The 18526-nt window shown below is 40.1% G+C and overlaps 1 protein-coding gene across 1 annotated transcript in view; it reads right to left on the minus strand.

Annotated features, from left to right (window-relative positions):
* Window positions 1-1609: 1609 nt before the first annotated feature.
* ASCC3 (activating signal cointegrator 1 complex subunit 3) overlaps window positions 1610-18526 on the minus strand; it is a 262237-nt gene continuing 245320 nt past the window's right edge. The window contains exons 38-42 of the mRNA XM_008153441.3: window positions 10312-10463; window positions 8276-8423; window positions 4814-5020; window positions 2495-2670; window positions 1610-2399 (exon numbers count right to left, since the gene is read on the minus strand). Coding sequence (XP_008151663.2) covers window positions 2252-2399; window positions 2495-2670; window positions 4814-5020; window positions 8276-8423; window positions 10312-10463 — 831 coding nt within the window. The 3' untranslated portion in view covers window positions 1610-2251. The remainder of the gene's footprint in view (window positions 2400-2494; window positions 2671-4813; window positions 5021-8275; window positions 8424-10311; window positions 10464-18526) is intronic.

An 18526-nucleotide genomic window follows, 5' to 3' on the forward strand; every position in this document is an offset into this window, starting at 1 on the left:
CTGTTTTGGTGAGTCTGAGAGTACTTGGGATCTCTACAAGAGTAGGCTATTTCATGTCTCGACTGATTCCCCGTCCTACTCTCAGAATTTGTCATAATCTTCTCTGGGGCCTTGCCAAAGAATTTCATTGCATGCACATGAGATTTGCAGTCCTTACCCTCTAATTCAAGGTCATGTCACAGACTTTTCCATCCTTCTCACCTGTCACTCCCTTTCAAGTCTGAAAATGCAGACTAACTGGACACCTTAGGCTGGGGTCTACTCACAGCTTGTTACTGTTCTACCTGGAATTCTCTTCTTTCATCTCTGCCTTCACAATTCTGCCTAGATATCCCTAAATTATTTTTCTGAATAATAATTCACTGCTGCAATTACTTTATTATAGTTAGCTACATTTTATTTCATCACCAGGCTGCTTTGTTTGAGGGTAGGACATGTCTCTGATTCATGTGGATATCAAACTACTCAACATAGTACTTGGAATGCATATCTGACTGGAACTTCTAACAGAGTTGATAAACTCCAGAGGAATATGAACAGGAATATGGAGTTAATCTGATTATGTTGGCACCTGTCCTGTTATAATGTACACTTAACATTAGAATTTTGAAGTAATGCAAATAGCATTGGTCACTTATTGTTATAAGGTAAACATTTCCATGCAAGTGCACCTTGCCTTACTAATGCCTTCTGCAGCTTGTTGTAAACTAATCGCTTTTGACTTAAGATTAATTTTAACTAGTCACATTTTTCCTTTCAGTAATGGACATAACAGAAATTCTTTCTTATTGGTCCCAGGCCCTGTGTCACGTCTGGCGAAACAGATCTTCCAGCTCCCCAAACCTACCTGCTCTCTAAAAGGAATGCACTGATAAACATAAAGACTACGGATTTGTTTCTCCTCAGGTTCCTGTATGGACTGGAGAAGTAAGTGGCTAAGGTATGAATTTTAATTAGGAAATAAACTGCCAAAGAAAAAGCAGGAAGACCTCTTTACATGAAGTGAACTTCAGACACCTCATGACCTTGGTGTGTTCATGCGTTTAGCTTTAATTTTGGGAAGTAAATGCCTGGTACCCACACTCTACTTCTCTCTCTCTCTTTCTTTCTTTCTCCCTTTTTCTCTCTCCTTCCTTCCATCCTTCCTTCCTTCCTTCCTTCCTTCCTTCCTTCCTTCCTTCCTCCCTTCCTTCCTTCCTCCCTTCCTCTCTCCCTCTCTCTCTCTCTCTCTCTTCCTTCCTCCCTCTCTTTCTCTCTCTCTCTCTCTCTCTCTCTCTCTCTCTCTCTCGGAGAAGAAGGTAAACATAAACACAAGCAATTTGTTCTGGTTTCGGAAAGCCTTTTAAAATTTCCTTTACCACAGGTGAAAACCTACTTGTAGGGGTCGAAAATTTTCTGTTTGCCTCAGAGCCATCCTGAAGAAGGTAAAGTCAAAGAGTGGTCTGTACATGATACAACACAAATCGTACTATACTTCTCTCCTTGTATAAATAAATATATCAGAAAAAAGTGGAAGTGAAGTTTTGACATAGAAGGGAATAAGAACAGAAGAGTAAGTAATATGATGGAAAAAAAGCAGGAGGAATAACTGAGTCAGCTTGTCTTCAAGTGGCGATCTAAATATTTTATTTCCACTAGTTACAGTATCTACATTTTCTAAGGTCAGTATATTCTGTTTTCATCATTGAGCTCAGTAATGTGATTTTACCTCACTCATATATTATTAACATTTATGACTATAAGAAGTTCTGGAAATTATTTCTACATATGGCAAAGTATAAAGTTTGTTAATGAGACACATTGTGTGCCACCATACAGGTATCTCACATACTTTAAGCTGCAGGGTTAGAAATCTGTCACAACAAATTCTAACACTGTCACGTCTCAGTGTAGTTTTCCTTAGAAAAAAAAAGAAGCTAATATTCTTGTAAACAGTACACTGTGCAATGTAAAATTTGATTGATAATTCCTATATAATAATCGCAATATACATAAATTGATTCTCCTACAGGAGTATTGATTTTACATATAAGAAATTCCATGAAGACAACATTATAAAAGGCAACATTTGTTAAAAAGGCCACCGCAGTTAACTTGTGTTGAAACTGACTGCAGCCACTGTCAATTTCCTGGGTGTCCTGAGGTCAGAAGTTGATTCCACCAAGGCAAACATCAAGTAATTCGACTCTGTCTAGGTGACTAAACAGCCAGACTCCTTAACCACTTCTTTCAAATAACTGCTGGGGTCAGGTTACTTCACCGTCAGGTCGGTCAAGGCATCGGAGATCTCCTCGTTGACCTGTGCAGAAATGCTCGCTGGTGTGATGTTGAGATGAATGTCGTACTGCTGGTCTAGGCCAAGGTAGCAGTCGCTCATGAAATACAGGGTGTAGATATACCTACAATAGAAAAATAGAACAAAGATATCAAACCCCCTTGCCAATCACAGTCATATTCCATTCTTTCAGAATTTTGGTGGGAAGGTTCTGCTTACCTTCCTGGTGCTTCTGGGGTATAAAAAGAGATGGAAGCGACATGATGATTTCGAACATACCCTACTCTTTTCAAAGCAATAAGTTCTCTCTTATCCACTTCTCCTAATATCAAAAACCATCCTTCATCTTTTGATTTGGGAAACCGAGGGGCAACTGCATGGTTGTCTTGCTTTCCCTGTAAACCAGCAAGAAAAAGACAAAGCATTAATAATTTCTGGACTTTCTATACCACTTGGTTGTGATTAAAAGGCCATAAATATATACATTTCAGTCCATCTATCTGGGATGTTTTTAATTTTCTGGTTCAGTGTCTTGGGTATGCTATCACTTATCTTTTTTCAAGATCCTCAAAATACTACTTTGTGGCTATAATCACCAGAATATTTTGGCTCAGTTAGAACAGAAAGTCCTGAATCTTGACACTAATTTAGTAAATTCTCATAAATAATATTAATATCCAATTTGAAGATGAACAAATTGAGATACAACCAGGTTAACCAAATCTTCCAAAGACATATTCACAAGAAACTGATACTTAGGGGAAAAAAAAGGCAATCAAGACTAGATTCTAGACTTCAAAAAAATAAGCACTACACCATCTAAGACTAATATTCACACACAATAAAAACACACTGTAATAGAATATTAAAAAGTACTTTCTCCAAGGAAGGAAAATTATAAGCCAAGCAATTTGTAAGAGATATTAATCACCACTATCCAAGATTAGATATCACCATATTGACAGCATTTGATTTTAGATTGAGATTACAAAATACATGATTATTCTAGTGTATCTGTAAGACAATGATGTCATGGCATAAAAAGTGCTAATAAAGACATGTGTTAATAATGACATGCTCCCAATCAGGCTTCATTCAAGATTCTGGAGGGACATGTTTTACTTAAGGCATTTTAAAAGAGAGCATGGAGAATAATGTATTTTTCCAGCATTTACAAACAAAACTAAAAGGGTTTATTTTGGCATGATTGAATCTAATTTTTAAGTAGCAATATTAAGGTAAAAGAAGTCATACGTTTTTCCCCATGATTTTACCTGTATGATTATTATTTTTTTTGTAAGTTGGGATCTACTAACTCATCTAGACCAGTGATGGCGAACCTATGGCACGCGTGTCAGCACTGACACGCGTAGCCATTTCTGATGACATGCGGCCGCTGAGGTTTATTAAATACAATTATATATAACAATTATACATTTATGTTATTTAAACTATAAATATCGCGAAATAATGTTTTTTCCTCAAAGTGACACACTACCCGAGTTATGCTCAGTTTTTTGGCGAAGTTTGACACACCAAGCTCAAAAGGTTGCCCATCACTGATCTAGACATTCTCATATTAAAGCCTCTGAAATGCCAGAGACCAATCAGTTTATACTCACAGGGACTGATTTTTAGAATTAGAAATCAAACAAGATGGGACTTGAAGGCACATTACTGAAGGGATGTTGTAGCAGGAGAAAGCTTCTCACCAGGCTGTGTGTGAGAACAGAGGACAGTACTGAAGCACTACAGCCTCACTCCTGGGGGCTTGTCCCAGGCACAGGAAAGCCGCCGACTCCACTTCGCCCAAGCAAAGGCAAATTCTTTATTTCAATTATTATGGTTATTTCAAAACCCAACCTGGCCACAGGCGATGCACTAAGAGTCTCAGAGGACCAAATGATTAATTTGATGGTCACAGGCAACAGAAAAGAGTGCAGTAATTACAAATAAAAATACTGTACATCTCTGGCCTGCATGAACACTGACAAAGCCCTCTCATATGCATTTAAGGGAGGAAGAGGCAGATGTGGCAACTGAGGCACACAAAAGCTTAGTGTCTTACTCAAATTCATGGAGCTAGGTGGTAAAGCTTTGCTGTCATCTGCATTCAGCCCAACATGGTTCCCACAGAACGAAGTGCTTCCAGGGCAGTGCTTTGCGAACTTTAATGTCCTTAAAAAGTCATCTGGGATGATGGGCAGAAGTCCAGATTTTGAGATCCCTCCTCCTGAGCTGCTGATGCAGACAGTCTGGAGGAGGGCCAAGGAATCTGCACTCTGAAGGCACTCCGGGAAATTCTGTTGGACTGTGTCTATGGGCCATATTTTGAGAACAGTACCCCAGGCAACATACTATCATGTAAGGTCGATATTCTGGGGTTGAACACTGGCACATGAGGAGAACTGAGTGAGGCCAGTTGAGAAAGAGGGATTCATGAATGACACGGATGCATTAGTAAGGTAAAAGATATGTGGGGTGACACACGCTGGTGTCTGGTGTGAAGCATTTGAGAATGGAAACCAAACACTATACCTTGTGGAACCCAACATGGGCTCTCTGCAGGCTGACTTGAAGCACATACTCCTGATCAGCATGCAATCTGATCCATCTGTTGTCATTTCGCTTGTCTGAAATCATAGTAGTGATAGAAAGTTCACTGTGTCCTTCGGAGTCATCCCACCAGCCTTTGACACTTAGGGCAACATCTATCACTGGTAAGTGAGATAAGAAATTCCATGCCTGAAAAAAAAAAAGAAAGAAAAGATAATAAAGAAAGTTATTTTGATTAAGTCTGGAGTCAGTGCAGTGAGAACCTATGTAACATTTGCCTAGTTTCCCCCAATGGCAGCATTTCCCAAAACTAAAGTACAATATTAATACCAGGATATCAACACTGACACAGTCCATAGCTTTTGTTCAGATTTTCCAGTTTTTCTTGTACTTACTGTGTTCAAAAATAGTGTGCTTTTAATCTTTGTAGTTTAAAGTCCTCTTAAAATCAACTAAAAAAATTAATCATTATCTAAACTTGTGACCACTTTACTATAAATCCCTCCTAGATATTGAGTGACTACTGACTATACTAAAAATAAGTTTAAAAATGTTTGTCACTGAGCTGATTTGTGGTTTGTTGTAGAGAAGCATCCATTCTAATATTTATGTGACTTCTAAGGTAGAGAGCATTGTTTGGGGATATAAAAGTAACAAAAAATGTGATGCAATTGTTGATGTCAGTCAGCAACATCCATTGACCACTTATTGTACAAAATGGTTTTTTTTTTGGTCCATACTCTAAATTTATTCTGAAAGAAAAACATTTCTGTATGTCTGTATGTCATAAGTGGACTTATAAGTTCAGGGTTCCTTCTAAGAACATATATATATATATATATATATATATATATATATATATATGCGTGTGTGTGTGTGTGTGTGTGTGTGTGTGTGTGTGTGTGTATTTGGCATTTTATTGAGAATACAGATTAAAATGACACATACTAAAGGAGTAAAAAATGCCAATTTTATTCTTATTGTTTAAATTGAATATTTGTGAGAAATCGGTATGCAAACAGTAACTGTTCATCATCATAGAATGAATGAACGAATGAGTAAATTTCTAAGTCTCCAGAAAGGAGGAAGTAACAAAATAAACTCGATGTCCTCAGATAATTGTCACCTTTTCCTATCAATTACAATTATGTGGCACTATCAGTGAAGAAAACTTCTCAATGTAATGGCTGTTTTATCAGTTCCCATCTAAGTTAGTTTTTAAAAGTACATGAATACTTTAATTTTGATTTTCCTTTTATTTCATTAACATATACCACAGATTTGCTTACAAGCTTTGATTTCCTGTTGGCTAAGACTTTAGTGCTACTGAGCATACCTAATTGAAATAAAGTAGCCCTGATAAGTCAAACTACCCCTTAGGAATTAAAAAAAAAAAGTAAACCCAATGCAAATTTTCAATCTAATCCAATCCTATAACTTGTCATGTGATTCTGAAATTATGTCTGGAATAGATATTTAAATAGTCAAGCCACAGAATTGTTTACACTGTGCTTCAAGGTAACAAATGATGGCCTCTCCCCTGATGGAACCAATAATTCCAGAATCTAGAAGCTGCACGTACCACTTGATGTTCACTGACACTGGCCAGAGTGGAAAGTGACCAAGGAGACACTTCATTACACAATTCCTATAAAGCTTTTAAATTTGTGAGACAACACAAGTAACATACTTCTTGTTTAATGTACCATTAAGTTAGTTATCAATACATGTTTTCAATTATTAGCAACACATTGGGATTTTACTTTATAATATAAGTTGGATATGGCTTTTATACATAGGTATTCTTTTTATAGCACTTATTATTATTTTTCACCCTCAGTGTGTACAGAGATATTTGTTGGGTGTGTGTGTGTGTGTGTGTGTGTGTACACACTCACGCACATATGTATATAAAACATGAGCTATTTTTTACAGAAACTGCTAAGACATTTCAATACCAGCCAAACATATTTATCTGAGGATTAATCTTCATCTATTGAATCAGGCAGGAGCACTGCCATGCATACAATTATTTAATTAGCAGCCAAATCCGCTGCCAGTCAGCAGCCGTTCCAGGCATACTGATGGGGTGGGAGATGCAAATCTCACAGTCGTCCTGCCTTTTCTCATTACTACTGCAATTAGCACTTAAATTGATGCTTTAAACATACTAATTTCTGGAATAATTCAGGATTTGTATGTTACCTGGGATCGCCTCACTGCAGAGCCAACACCAGATTGCTCTGCATATTGAAGCACTTTTGAGCCAAATAACCATCATCATATCAGACTGAGCCAATTTGCATTTGGTTTTAAAGATAACAGAATGGCAATTTATGCAAATAAATTAAGTAAGTTTACTTCTGAGTTCTCCCTGAACTAATTAAAACAATGTTCTAATTTTTTATCACATCTAAAACTTGGCTTAAAATCAATGTATGCTATGTTAGAAATCTTTGTTGCTAATGGAAGACTTGTTTTGATTTAAATACATTGTTTTTATTCATAATTTTGATGGTAATTTAGTTAGAAAGGTAAGAACTTACTATGAATATTTAAATAGTTTTTGGTGCCAATTTTGGGTTCAACAGAAATTGAACAATCAGACTTTAATGCCTGTTACACTTTTTCCAAGTCTTGTTCAAAAATCAGTACTACTGGGGAAAAAATGACAAGGTTTAGAAGTTTCTTTATTTTAATACCTGCATTTACAAGTCAGTGTGTTAATTATGTTACAAATCCAGAATGCTTACTTTGACACGTTTAGGGTAAAACTGCTTAAGACTTAAAGGTCTAGATATGCCAAATATTTCTGGCATCATTCATTCATATTTTTGGCCTTTCCAAAGATGGTTTGGAGAGATGACTTATATTGTTTTTTACAACACAGATTTAGTTTTCCATCTAAGTTATATGGTATACAAATGAGGAGTTTATTTGAAGAAATACTTTAGAATCTAGTTACACTAAAGTGATTAAAATGAGCGCGGGGGCATAAAAAAGTAACTGAGGGAACTGCATGAAAATATAAGCCAAGCAAAAAGGAAGAGAGACTATGCTGAAGGGGCGAGGGATGCGCCTGGGTCACGCAGCTTAGTGAAGGACAAGCTGTCTTAGACTTTTCTCAGCCAGCCACTGAAACGACTTCTGATAATGCCAATGCTCCTTCCAATTACTGATACTGTCATTATTTTTAATGTCTTTATTGAGCTCCTATTCTATATCAAGAACTACATGAAGCAGTTTACATAAAAACATGCTGCTTAATTTTCACAAGAACTTCATGAGACAGGTGTGTTGTTTCATATTCATAATCATGGCTGGTAAATGGTGGACAGAATTTAAATCCAGGTGAGTCTGACTCCAATAACCAATGCTCCAAGTTAAAAAACTCCTGGCATAAATTCCCAGAGTAAAGGCGCTTTAAAACACGGAAGGCCTTACCTGCTTCATTTTTGGGGCCGGCAGCTCATTTTCTATCATGGAGCTGAACACCTTCTCCTTCCCTCCGCAGGCGTGAATCAGTTCAGGAAGGCACTCGATGAAGCCGGGGCCGCCCGCACGTGGGCCCTTCACACCTGGGCTCCATTTCCTAAGAAATAATACCAACACCAACCAAATCACTCTTTTGTAGCACGAATGAGATTTTCTGACAATGATGGCTTATAAAATTTGAATAGTTTTTGAAAACATTTATTTAAAAGGCTGTTATTGGTAAGTGACAAAATCAGCTTGCATTCTTTTTTTTTAAAATCCTCATCTGAGGCTATACTTTCACTGATTTCTAGAAAGAGAGAAAGGGGAAGAGAGAAAAACATGGATCAGTTGCCTCCTGTATGCGCCCTAATGAGTAATCAAACCCACAACCTAGGTATGTGCCCTGACAGGAAACAGAAGCTGAAACTTTTTGGTGAATGGGAGGATGCTCCAACCAACTGAGCCACCTGGCCGGGGCCAGCCTGCGTTCTTTAAGGTTGTCAATCCAAGCTAGTATCACTAGCACTACATAAAATGGGTAAATCATATCTGAGCTCGTGAATAGTGAGGCAGCAGGTGTCTTTCTACAGGAAAGCACTAATGAGCACCAATGCTTCTACGTGGTTCAAGGCTGAACTGGAGCCCTGACATGTTTTTAATGGATGCAGGCAAAGGACTCTAATGTAATCACTTGAATAGGTTTTCATTGTAAATAGTTGGGAACGTAAGATTTAAAAAAAGTACATTTTGGGAATCTTTGAGATTTACAATATAAATAGTGCTGATCCCCAGAATGTAGTGCACCTACAGCTTATTCCCTATCTGCTGTTTATACAGCAAAAAGAAACATATAATTAAAAATATACCAATATAGCACTTTTCAGGGTGAGAGTAAGAACTGGACCAAATCTCTTAGGCCCCAGCAACTTCCATAACAGGCTTGCGTGCTGTGTTGGGTAAGTACCCTTAGGTGTCTGCTTTACTACTGAAACCCAACTCCCGTAACTCTTAGCACCACCTTGGAAGGGTTCCCGAAACTAAGCTGCAGACATATGAGCTATCTGCTTTCCCCCTCATGCCACCAGCTGCTGATGCGGCTCACTCTCTGAATGTGCCTTTGGCTTTCCAAGGGACAGCCCGTGGTGGGGACTCAGCATCACGGAAACAACTGCCCTGGAACCCACTTGAGACAAACTGAGGGACTTTCCTGAGGAGACCCCATGTGTGGTGAGGTGCTGGTTGGCACCTGTATCTAGATGTCTCCAATGACTGCCACTCCTAGTCTGGCTGACAAGGGGCAGAGGGTGCATGACAGTGACCTCAGTCAGACTGTTCTGCTGGTCTACATGACTGTGAGCCCACGTGTTGGCTGCAACGTGTCTCAAAGATGGTGTGAAAGAAACATTTTCACTTAAACATTGCCAACCTTGCTTGTAATGTGTACTGCTCTTTTCCTTGCTAAAGTATTTATAGCCATATACATAAGAACTAAAGGTAAATAACTTGATGATAACATAGACTCATCTTTTAAGCACCGGTTATATCTTGAACTGTTAGTATCCATAACTACCCAATTTTGGACATTTTGTAGATGCACAATTTATGTTTGAACTATGGATTTCAGATTCTTCAAATCTATTCTGCAGTAACAGAAATTGTTCATTTATTTTGCTTTAGACAACAGAGTAGTTTAGTATCTTCTAAAATAAAGGTTGGTACTGTAAAGGTATAAACACAGTTAAAATAGAAATGCATCCAATGTTGCAAGTGGAGAACAATTTACTAGGAGGTTAAAATGAACTGCGGTTCAGCTTGGGACAGGATTGAATTCCAAGCGAGAATGTTGCATCAATAGGCCACATCTCCCTCTGGGAAGTGAGGGCATTTTCCCTGTGAGGAATCAACATTCTAGGCACAACCTGAAAATCAAGTGACCACACATATAAAGAAAATAAATTTTTTGAAATTTAAAGTCCAGTGACATTGATAATTAAAACAATTACCTGAAAATGTGAAGATGGTGCTGTTCTATGTTTGGTATTGTGAGAAGAGAAGAGTCTTTCAGCCAGCGACCCTGGATCACCATCTGGACCAGGTTAGTGATGTTCAGGGCAGTCACCAGCCATCCCTGGTTTGCAGCCACATCGAGCATCGCCTGATCAGGAAAAATGCACAAGTTACAAGGATACTATGGCATGGGCCCTCTTCACCGGGAACTGATATCAGCTTAAACAAAAAGCAAACACACAAAATTTCCCAAGCATTACACCTAAATATATAATGAAAATGGGAACCAAAAAATAAACTAGAGTTGGATTGAAGGGAACACTCTCCTATAGCATTTATTGTACAGTACTTCCTACAAAGTGCAAATTTTTAGATTTTTTTAGGGCAGCAATGGCAGCCAGATAACACTGGTACACAATAATAAAACAAAGAGAAAAATTCAGTGTACTTTGAGAGCAAATACCTATATCATTCACTGTATCAACAGCATTAACAGCTGCATTAAAATAGTAAGTCCGTCTTTCCCAAATTTAAAATCAGTAATAGTAAGGTGATAGGAGGTTTCCTTGCCAAAAATTTACTTTCCCTCCAAAGAAGACAATATACCACATGCTAGCAAAGGGGGCACTGCCAGTGATACACTGAAATGATGAGAAGCTATTCATATCAGTCTATACATTTAATCTAATGTTTTATGGACAAACAAATGCTGCACTTGCTTAAGGCAAAACTAAACATTGAAATCTTATTTAAACAAAGGAGATGTTTACACAGGCAAAGCTATTTCAATTAAATTAGATTCCGGAGAATGCTGACTTAAAGACACAGATGTTAGTATCCTGATCCAAGGCAGCTACTTTTCATAGTTTTAGGAGAGTCCTCTCTTATTTTGGGAAATAAAGAGATGAAGGTAAGAGAAATTAGATGTACCTAGTACATGCTTATCATATTAATAGTAAATATCTTACCAACAGTAAAATACCAAATGTATAAAATCTATTAGCAGATTTTTAGAAATAATTTTTAAGGTATATTATTTTAGTAAAATTAATTTGCCATACTACTTAGTACTATTGAGACAGACATATTTTTTTTCTTCTAAGTTTTGTATTTCCTATTTTATGTTCTCTAATTTGCAGAATGTCAAATAGTTTTAAAAGCATCTGGCTAAACCAATCTGTGGTCTTTTCATATACATCCCAGGGAAACGGGTTAATGTTTCTGGATATCATGGTTAATGTGTTGGAATGGGCAACTTAGTCTTGAGCACCATTAATTATACATCATAAAGCCTGAGTGTTGGTACAATAAACGTGTTCATATGTATGTATATGTTTGTATAGCAGTGTGTTTACATGTACAAACATACATGTTCATAAATCTAGGAGAAATCTACTTCTATTTTTCCTGTTTTTCTGCAGAGCTGATTAAAACACTCTGCCTTTCTTTGAAGTGCATGAGACAAGCAGGTCATGATGAAAACCACCCAGATAAAAACAGCATTAGTTCACAAGTCACAACTCTTGAGTTCTCTGAGGGAACAGCAAAGGAAAGGAGAAATGAATAATTATATCTAATCCAGAATCATGATGATGTTAGAAGTTGTAATGCGGAGTAACTATGGTGATTTTACTTGTGATTTTACATTACAGCTTGACTGGAAATAAATTCCAGACCAAAGGCTCACATACTAGAAGAGTTGGATGGATGGACCATATGTTTTTAACTTTGAAGTTTTCATGATGAAGTTGAAAGATCTCATAAAATTTATGAGAGCTCCCCACAATTTTTCATTGTATAACCCAGATGTGAAAATGTAAAAAATCATGCAAAGTGATTGCTTACATGAAGTAAATGAGAATTTGTATTGTGAATTGGAAACTATTATTTATCTTGTTTTCATTTAGAGAAAAGGCAGGTGGGGAGACCAGGAATCTGGGACGATAAAAGGTTCTGCAACTACTTGAATGTGGTGAGCCAACTGTTCAAACCCTTAGTCCTCTGCTCAGTCACTCCCTGTCCTGTCCTGTTTTCTTTGCCCCACCACTGCCTCAGTGCCGACCTCACCAAATCACCTGAAATGTTATAAAAACCCCTTTATTCTCATTCTCATCTAATTCTTCTTCAATTCATATTTTATATTGTTACCAAAGTAAATTTTTAGAGAAATAAAACCGATTGTGTTATTTCTCTGCTTACATTACTTCAATGGCTTTGCACTGTGTAGAGGACAAAAGCTAACAAGCTTCTCTGCATGCCAGTCAACACCTCTGATGAGTCTGCTCCTGGCACATCCCACGTGACCCTTCCTATACTAAATGACTGACAATGCCCCACATTCGCCCTTGCTCTTTATGTTCTCTTTTTGCCCTTGCACTGCTCCTTCATCTCATCTACCTAGGAAATGCCTATTCATCCTTCGTCTAGCTCGAATGCTGCTTCTTCCTGTGAAGTCTCCCTGATTCTTCCAGATGGGTTGCAGGCACTTCTTTTCCTATGCGTCTGCACTCTTGACACAGCCACATCCCACCACTGTCCTACTGTGAATCTTTGTTTACACGTCTGCCTTTAAACGACAGACTCCTCGACAGCAAGAATCTGGAAATATTCTTTGTCACTATACTCTTGGCGTAGTGCACTCAAGAAATACTCTTTTTATTAGTAAAAATTCCATCACAACAATTATAACAACATTCTACCTACATTATTGTACATCTCCCAAAGATAACAGAATGTAGGGGGAAAAATTACAAGCTTTGATGTCAGATGGACACAGGTTTAAATCCCAATTTTGTCCCACTTACTATGTGTAAATTTTGGGGAATCACCTAACTCTATCATGCTAGATTTCTCATTTTTAGAAGGGGTACTATACCTCCTTATAGGATAATGTAGGACATAAGATGTCTAATATACTGCCCGGAACATAGCAGATGTCAATAAACAGCTGCCTATCTTTAAAGTTCTTCTATGATGAAGTGAAAAGAACACCCTAAAACAATCCACTCTTTCTAACAGGGACCTCTACTGGACCCTTCGGTGTTGATTTCTGCACTGAGTAGCACAGGGCTTCAGGGGGCAGGGCATGCGAGGCTGGGAGCAGGTGCGTGGAACAGGCAGAATATTCATTAGGAGAGGTGTGCACTTAGAAGAGAGCCAGGGAACAAGGCCAAAGACAGACCCTGTAGCTCAGGCCAAACTGAAGGAGGTGGGCTTGGTTCTCAGTTTGAGTGGGCAAGCCACAATATTGTTCACAGGTACACACCTGGCAGGGCTAAGACCAAGGGATGGTCCATGTAAATGGGTGGTCCTGGTAGCCTGAGCTGGGATGGACTCCCTGTGTCTCATATCTTTTATAGTAGTCCTCCTGGTAGATAAGGATCCATAGGCATATGCTCCTCCCTAAAGCAGGGCTGGCTTTGATAGCAGCTAGAGATCATGGCTCAGTTCTCCAGGCCACCTCAAAGTCCTTTACAGATACATAATACTCAACAACAATACTTAGGATACTGAGGAGAAATAACTGGACATTTTTACCAGCTTAGCATTAACATGAGGCAAACAAGCAGTCCCTGTTTACTGCTAATACACTTTCTACTTGGCATGCTACCTCCCAGGCAAAGCTAATAGGATTCTAAGTACTATTATAGGGGCCAAATGGATGGGTCTGACTCTGTGCATGAGACTTTCTCCTACTAAGTTGGAATCATTTTTAATTCCTTGTCATGTCCAGCTGTGACAGGATGGAAATATGATTTATAATACTGTATTCATTTATAAAATTACTAGAGGCCCAGTGCATGAAATTTCATGCACTGGAGAGGGGGGTCCCTCAGCCTGGCCTGCCCCCTCTCACAGTCCAGGAACCCTCAGGGGCGGGAGGCGATCCAGCTATCAGGGGAAGGCGACGCCCCATCACACCTCTGCTGCTGCCACTTCCGGCAGCGCAAGCCTCAGCTGGCCCTGGTTATCTGAGCCTCGGGTGGCCCTGGGCGGCTGGGCAGCTGCCATCCGAGGCTTGCCTGTGCCTTGGTCCAATCTAGGGTGGCTGGGGGACTCCAGAGGCAGGCGTGCGGAGCGGTCGGGCCCGCCTGCCACCCCGGTGGGGCTGAGGGGACTGGGCGCCACCATATTGTGGCTGTGGGTGCCGCCATCTTTGTGGGCGTGACAGTCAATTAGCATATTCCCTCCTTATTGGCTGTGGGCGCCGCCATCTTTGAGGGCGGGGCAGTCAATTAGCATATTCCCTCCTTATTGGCTGTGGGCGCCGCCATCTTTGCAATGGCATGAGGGTCAATTTGCATATTCCCTCTTTATTAGATAGAATACTACAATTAAAACCTTATCACGATTAACATAAACTGTGGGGCTGTCATTTATGAGAGCAGGTGATGAGTTTGGTTTTGAACATATTTTAACTAAGCTGCCACTATAAAGCCACATGAGAGGTTCAGGTAAAAATGAGCTCAGGAGAGAGAGTATGGGCGAGGAGTACAGACTTAGAAATCTTGCACATGAAGTGGGCAGCCAGAAGAGTTAAAATGAGCAGCTGAGGAGCAGAGGTGAGGACAGCAGAGTGGGGATTACCTGGAGATGAGAACTGTGAAGGTGGGGAAGGATAAAGAGGTGAGGGCATTTAAGGTTCTCTCAGGGCACTACTGAAACAACTATGATTAGAGTGGTCATTTGTTAAATGTGTACTATTTGTCAAACCCTCTGATAACCATGTAATGTAAGTTATTGAATTTAAACCCATTACACAGATGAATATATTGTGGCTTAGAGTGGTTAGAAAAACACACCTGCCTAAATCCCCACTATACCCACTTATACAGGTCTGGTAATTTAAATTCTGGGGATTTAAATCATGGGGAGCTTGACTCTGAAGTGCTTACTTTTAACCAGTAAAGTTAAGAATGCAAGGAAGGTTGTATGAAATTCCAGGAGGTTCTATATTAGACAGCTGATCCTATGATAAATGTGCTACTAGGTAAAATGGAACTCTGAGAAGCTCTTCTGACAAGACAATGCTTAAAGCAAACACAAAGTTTGGATGAAGTAGAAACAGATGGGTAACTCCTACTAAACACTTGATACCGGTTTGAAGATGGTTTTGTATACCAGAAAGAAACTTGGCCTGACAGCTTAGAGTATGGTGCCTTTAAATTAAATGTAAGATTTTAGGCAAATCACTTCACCATTGGTATTTATTTTTCTCATCTGAAAAATCAAGGAGTTTGATTAGGCTTGTATTTATCTTCTGTACGCTTTAATCTTTCATCACTAAAATGCCAATATTCTCATATTACATTGCTACTTATTTTTATAAAGTTCACTTTCTATCTTTCCAAGTGGACTGTAGTATCTTTGAAGTCAGAAGCAGGAAAACCTAAGTCAAAAAAGAAGGCAGCACATACCAAGCACAGAATCAGCTGCAGACAGAAAAGACCCTCTTGGGATCAGAGGAAGATGAGGTTTCTGCTGCCGGGGTATGTGGGCCTCCCTGAAAAGAGAGGCTTCAGCTAGTCCCCAAAGACCTCACACAGAGCATCATGGGAGAGAGAGAGAAGCTTTGGGGTGAAGAGGATGGATGATGATAGCACTCATATTACAGGGTCTCAATCATCTCAGTAAGTGGGAGGTGATGTTTCTTGCTGGGAGAAGGTGTACTGGAAAGGAGAAGGAAAAGATTTGGAAAAATACTGGGGTGGGGAATTAATTAAAAACTAGCACAACAGTGAGTTTTAAAAGCATGACTTAGAAGCAATAATTATAGAAATAATTAGAAACAATTAGAAATTAGAGAAGCAGCTAGTAATGTTTTATGATTTTTTTCTAGCAATAATGATTATGATTTATTTGGGTGTTGAAGCAGATAATTCAGATGTTGATAGAGAATCCAGAGAGTTGACAGATTTGAGCCTACTGGTGACATCACTGTTGAAAAGGTCAACTCTAGGGCCAATGCTGTTTAGGGTGGCAAGTGAATAAGGACTGAACTAATGGATGAGGAAAGCATAAGAGGTTCCAGGTCCAATGAGTAACAGAAATGTTCAGTTAAGCTGACTGGTACAGAATCTGTGGTCAGAGAGGAGTCAGAGGGTGATATCATGAAGGTGGTGCGTAAAGTGGTTGGAATATAGTAATCATTAGACTGGAATGGTTTGGGATACATGCAATTATGAAGTAGAAAAGGGATATATTGAAGCCACTATGATGACTGTAAGAGAAGGGATGGAGCTGAAGACTATGAATGGGTGTTTGAGGAAGGTGAGGAAAGAAATCTACAATCTAGAACACAGTTGAAATAAAAATTTTGCAGACACTGACAGTAAAACATAAATGGATGAAAGAAGCAGAAATCTGAAAAGATGTGGATGGAGGAATGGGAGGAGGCAGACCTTAATTACTGGAGAAATAAAAAGAATTAGCCAACTCAGGAGTTTCAGAGGAAATGTAGAAATGGGACAGTATGTGTGTCTGCCTATGTCTGGCTGAGAGGCAAGAGAGGGAAGAGTGAGGAAGGAAGGAGAGATGGATGGGGAGAGAGGGAGAGGCCAAAAACAAAGAGAAGTACACAAACTATACACATCCCAGACCTCATTCTCATATGGATAAAATGATAAAGTTATGACTTCATCTTGGTTTTCCAATTTCATATCTGTGCTCATTACCCCATATTCTACTACTTTTGAATGAGCTATACTAATAAAAGAGTAATATGCTAGTTAGACTGGACATCTTCCAGACATCTTCTGGATGTCCTTCCAGACATAGCCATGGTGGCAGGGGCCAAGGCAGAGGCGGTTAGGGGAGATCAGGCTGGCAGGGGGGAGCAGTTAGGATGATCAGGCCAGCAGGAGAGCAGTTAGGGGGCGATCAGGTCGGTAGGCAGAGGTGGTTAGGGGTGATCAGGCTGGCAGGGGAGCAGTTAGGGGCCTCAGGTCAGCAGGGGAGGGCAGTTAGGGGTGATCAGGCTGGCAGGGGAGGAGAGTTAGGGGTGATCAGGCCAGCAGGGGAGCAGTTAGGGGGCGGTCAGGCCAGCAGACAGAGGCGGTTAGGGGCGTTCAGGCAGGCAGGCAGGCAGGCGAGTGGTTATGAGCCAGCAGTCTCAGATTGCAAGAAGGTTGTCCAACTGCCAGTTTAGGCCTGGTTGCTGTGGGATTGGACCTAAACCGGCAGTCAGACATCCCCCGAGGGCTCCCAGATTGGAGAGGGTGCAGGCCAGGCTGAGGGACCCACAGGCCAGGCTGAGGACCCCCCCCCCCCCGGTGCATGAATTTCATGCACCGGACCTTTCTATATATAAAAGCCTAAGCAACTAGATGACCAGATGACTGGCCGACCAGACAAACAGGCCAGTAGCTACGATGTGCATGGACCACCAGGGGGCAGACACTCAATGCAGGAGCTGCCCCTGGTGGTCAGTGCACTCCCACAGCAGGAGCGCCACTCAGCTGACAGACAGGCGCCAGACGCCGGGCTGATGGCTGGTGAGTGCAGCTGCAGAGGTGTGAACCTCTCCTGCGGACATTCCCCCTGTGTGCCCGAGCTGCAGCAGAGGCAGGCACAGCGGGACCAGGATGAGTGGGAGTGGTGCAGTGCCCAGCCCGGGCTCCTTCCCGGCTGCCTGCTGCTTTGTGCACTACTTTGTGCTGTGCAGGATTGACGCAGACAGCGGACTGGAGCCCAATGAGCTGGCAGGTAAGGCCAGGCTGAGGCAGTGCGGAGATCCACTGATCCCCGCAGGCCAGGCCAAGGGACCCCACTGGTGCACTGGACCTCTAGTTTACATACACCCTTCAAGAAGGGTTTAAAGTGATTTATCTGTCCTCTTCCCTTACATAACAGAAGAATACAAACTCCAGACAAATTATTATACATTTAATTGATCATAGTGTCTGAACTAATTTTGTCAACACAATTTTTGAAAAACAAAATTTTAAATTAATTTGAATCTATCATTTGGTTATAACTACATCTTAATATTTGATATACAGGCATTAAATATATTTTCAAACACAATTGAATTCTGGATTTAAATAATCCAAAGGTAAAACAGAAACTTTGAGCACTGTGACCACCAAATTAAGATAACTTCATTGCAAGGAAATAGAATTGCTGTCATAGGCCACACAAAGAAAAGCTATGTCATTTACTGTACATTAAGAGTTATGTTATCAAGGTGGATAAGAAGATGTAGTTCTAAGG

Source organism: Eptesicus fuscus, chromosome 10 (assembly GCF_027574615.1).
Source record: "Eptesicus fuscus isolate TK198812 chromosome 10, DD_ASM_mEF_20220401, whole genome shotgun sequence".
Classification (NCBI taxonomy): Eukaryota; Metazoa; Chordata; class Mammalia; order Chiroptera; family Vespertilionidae; genus Eptesicus; species Eptesicus fuscus.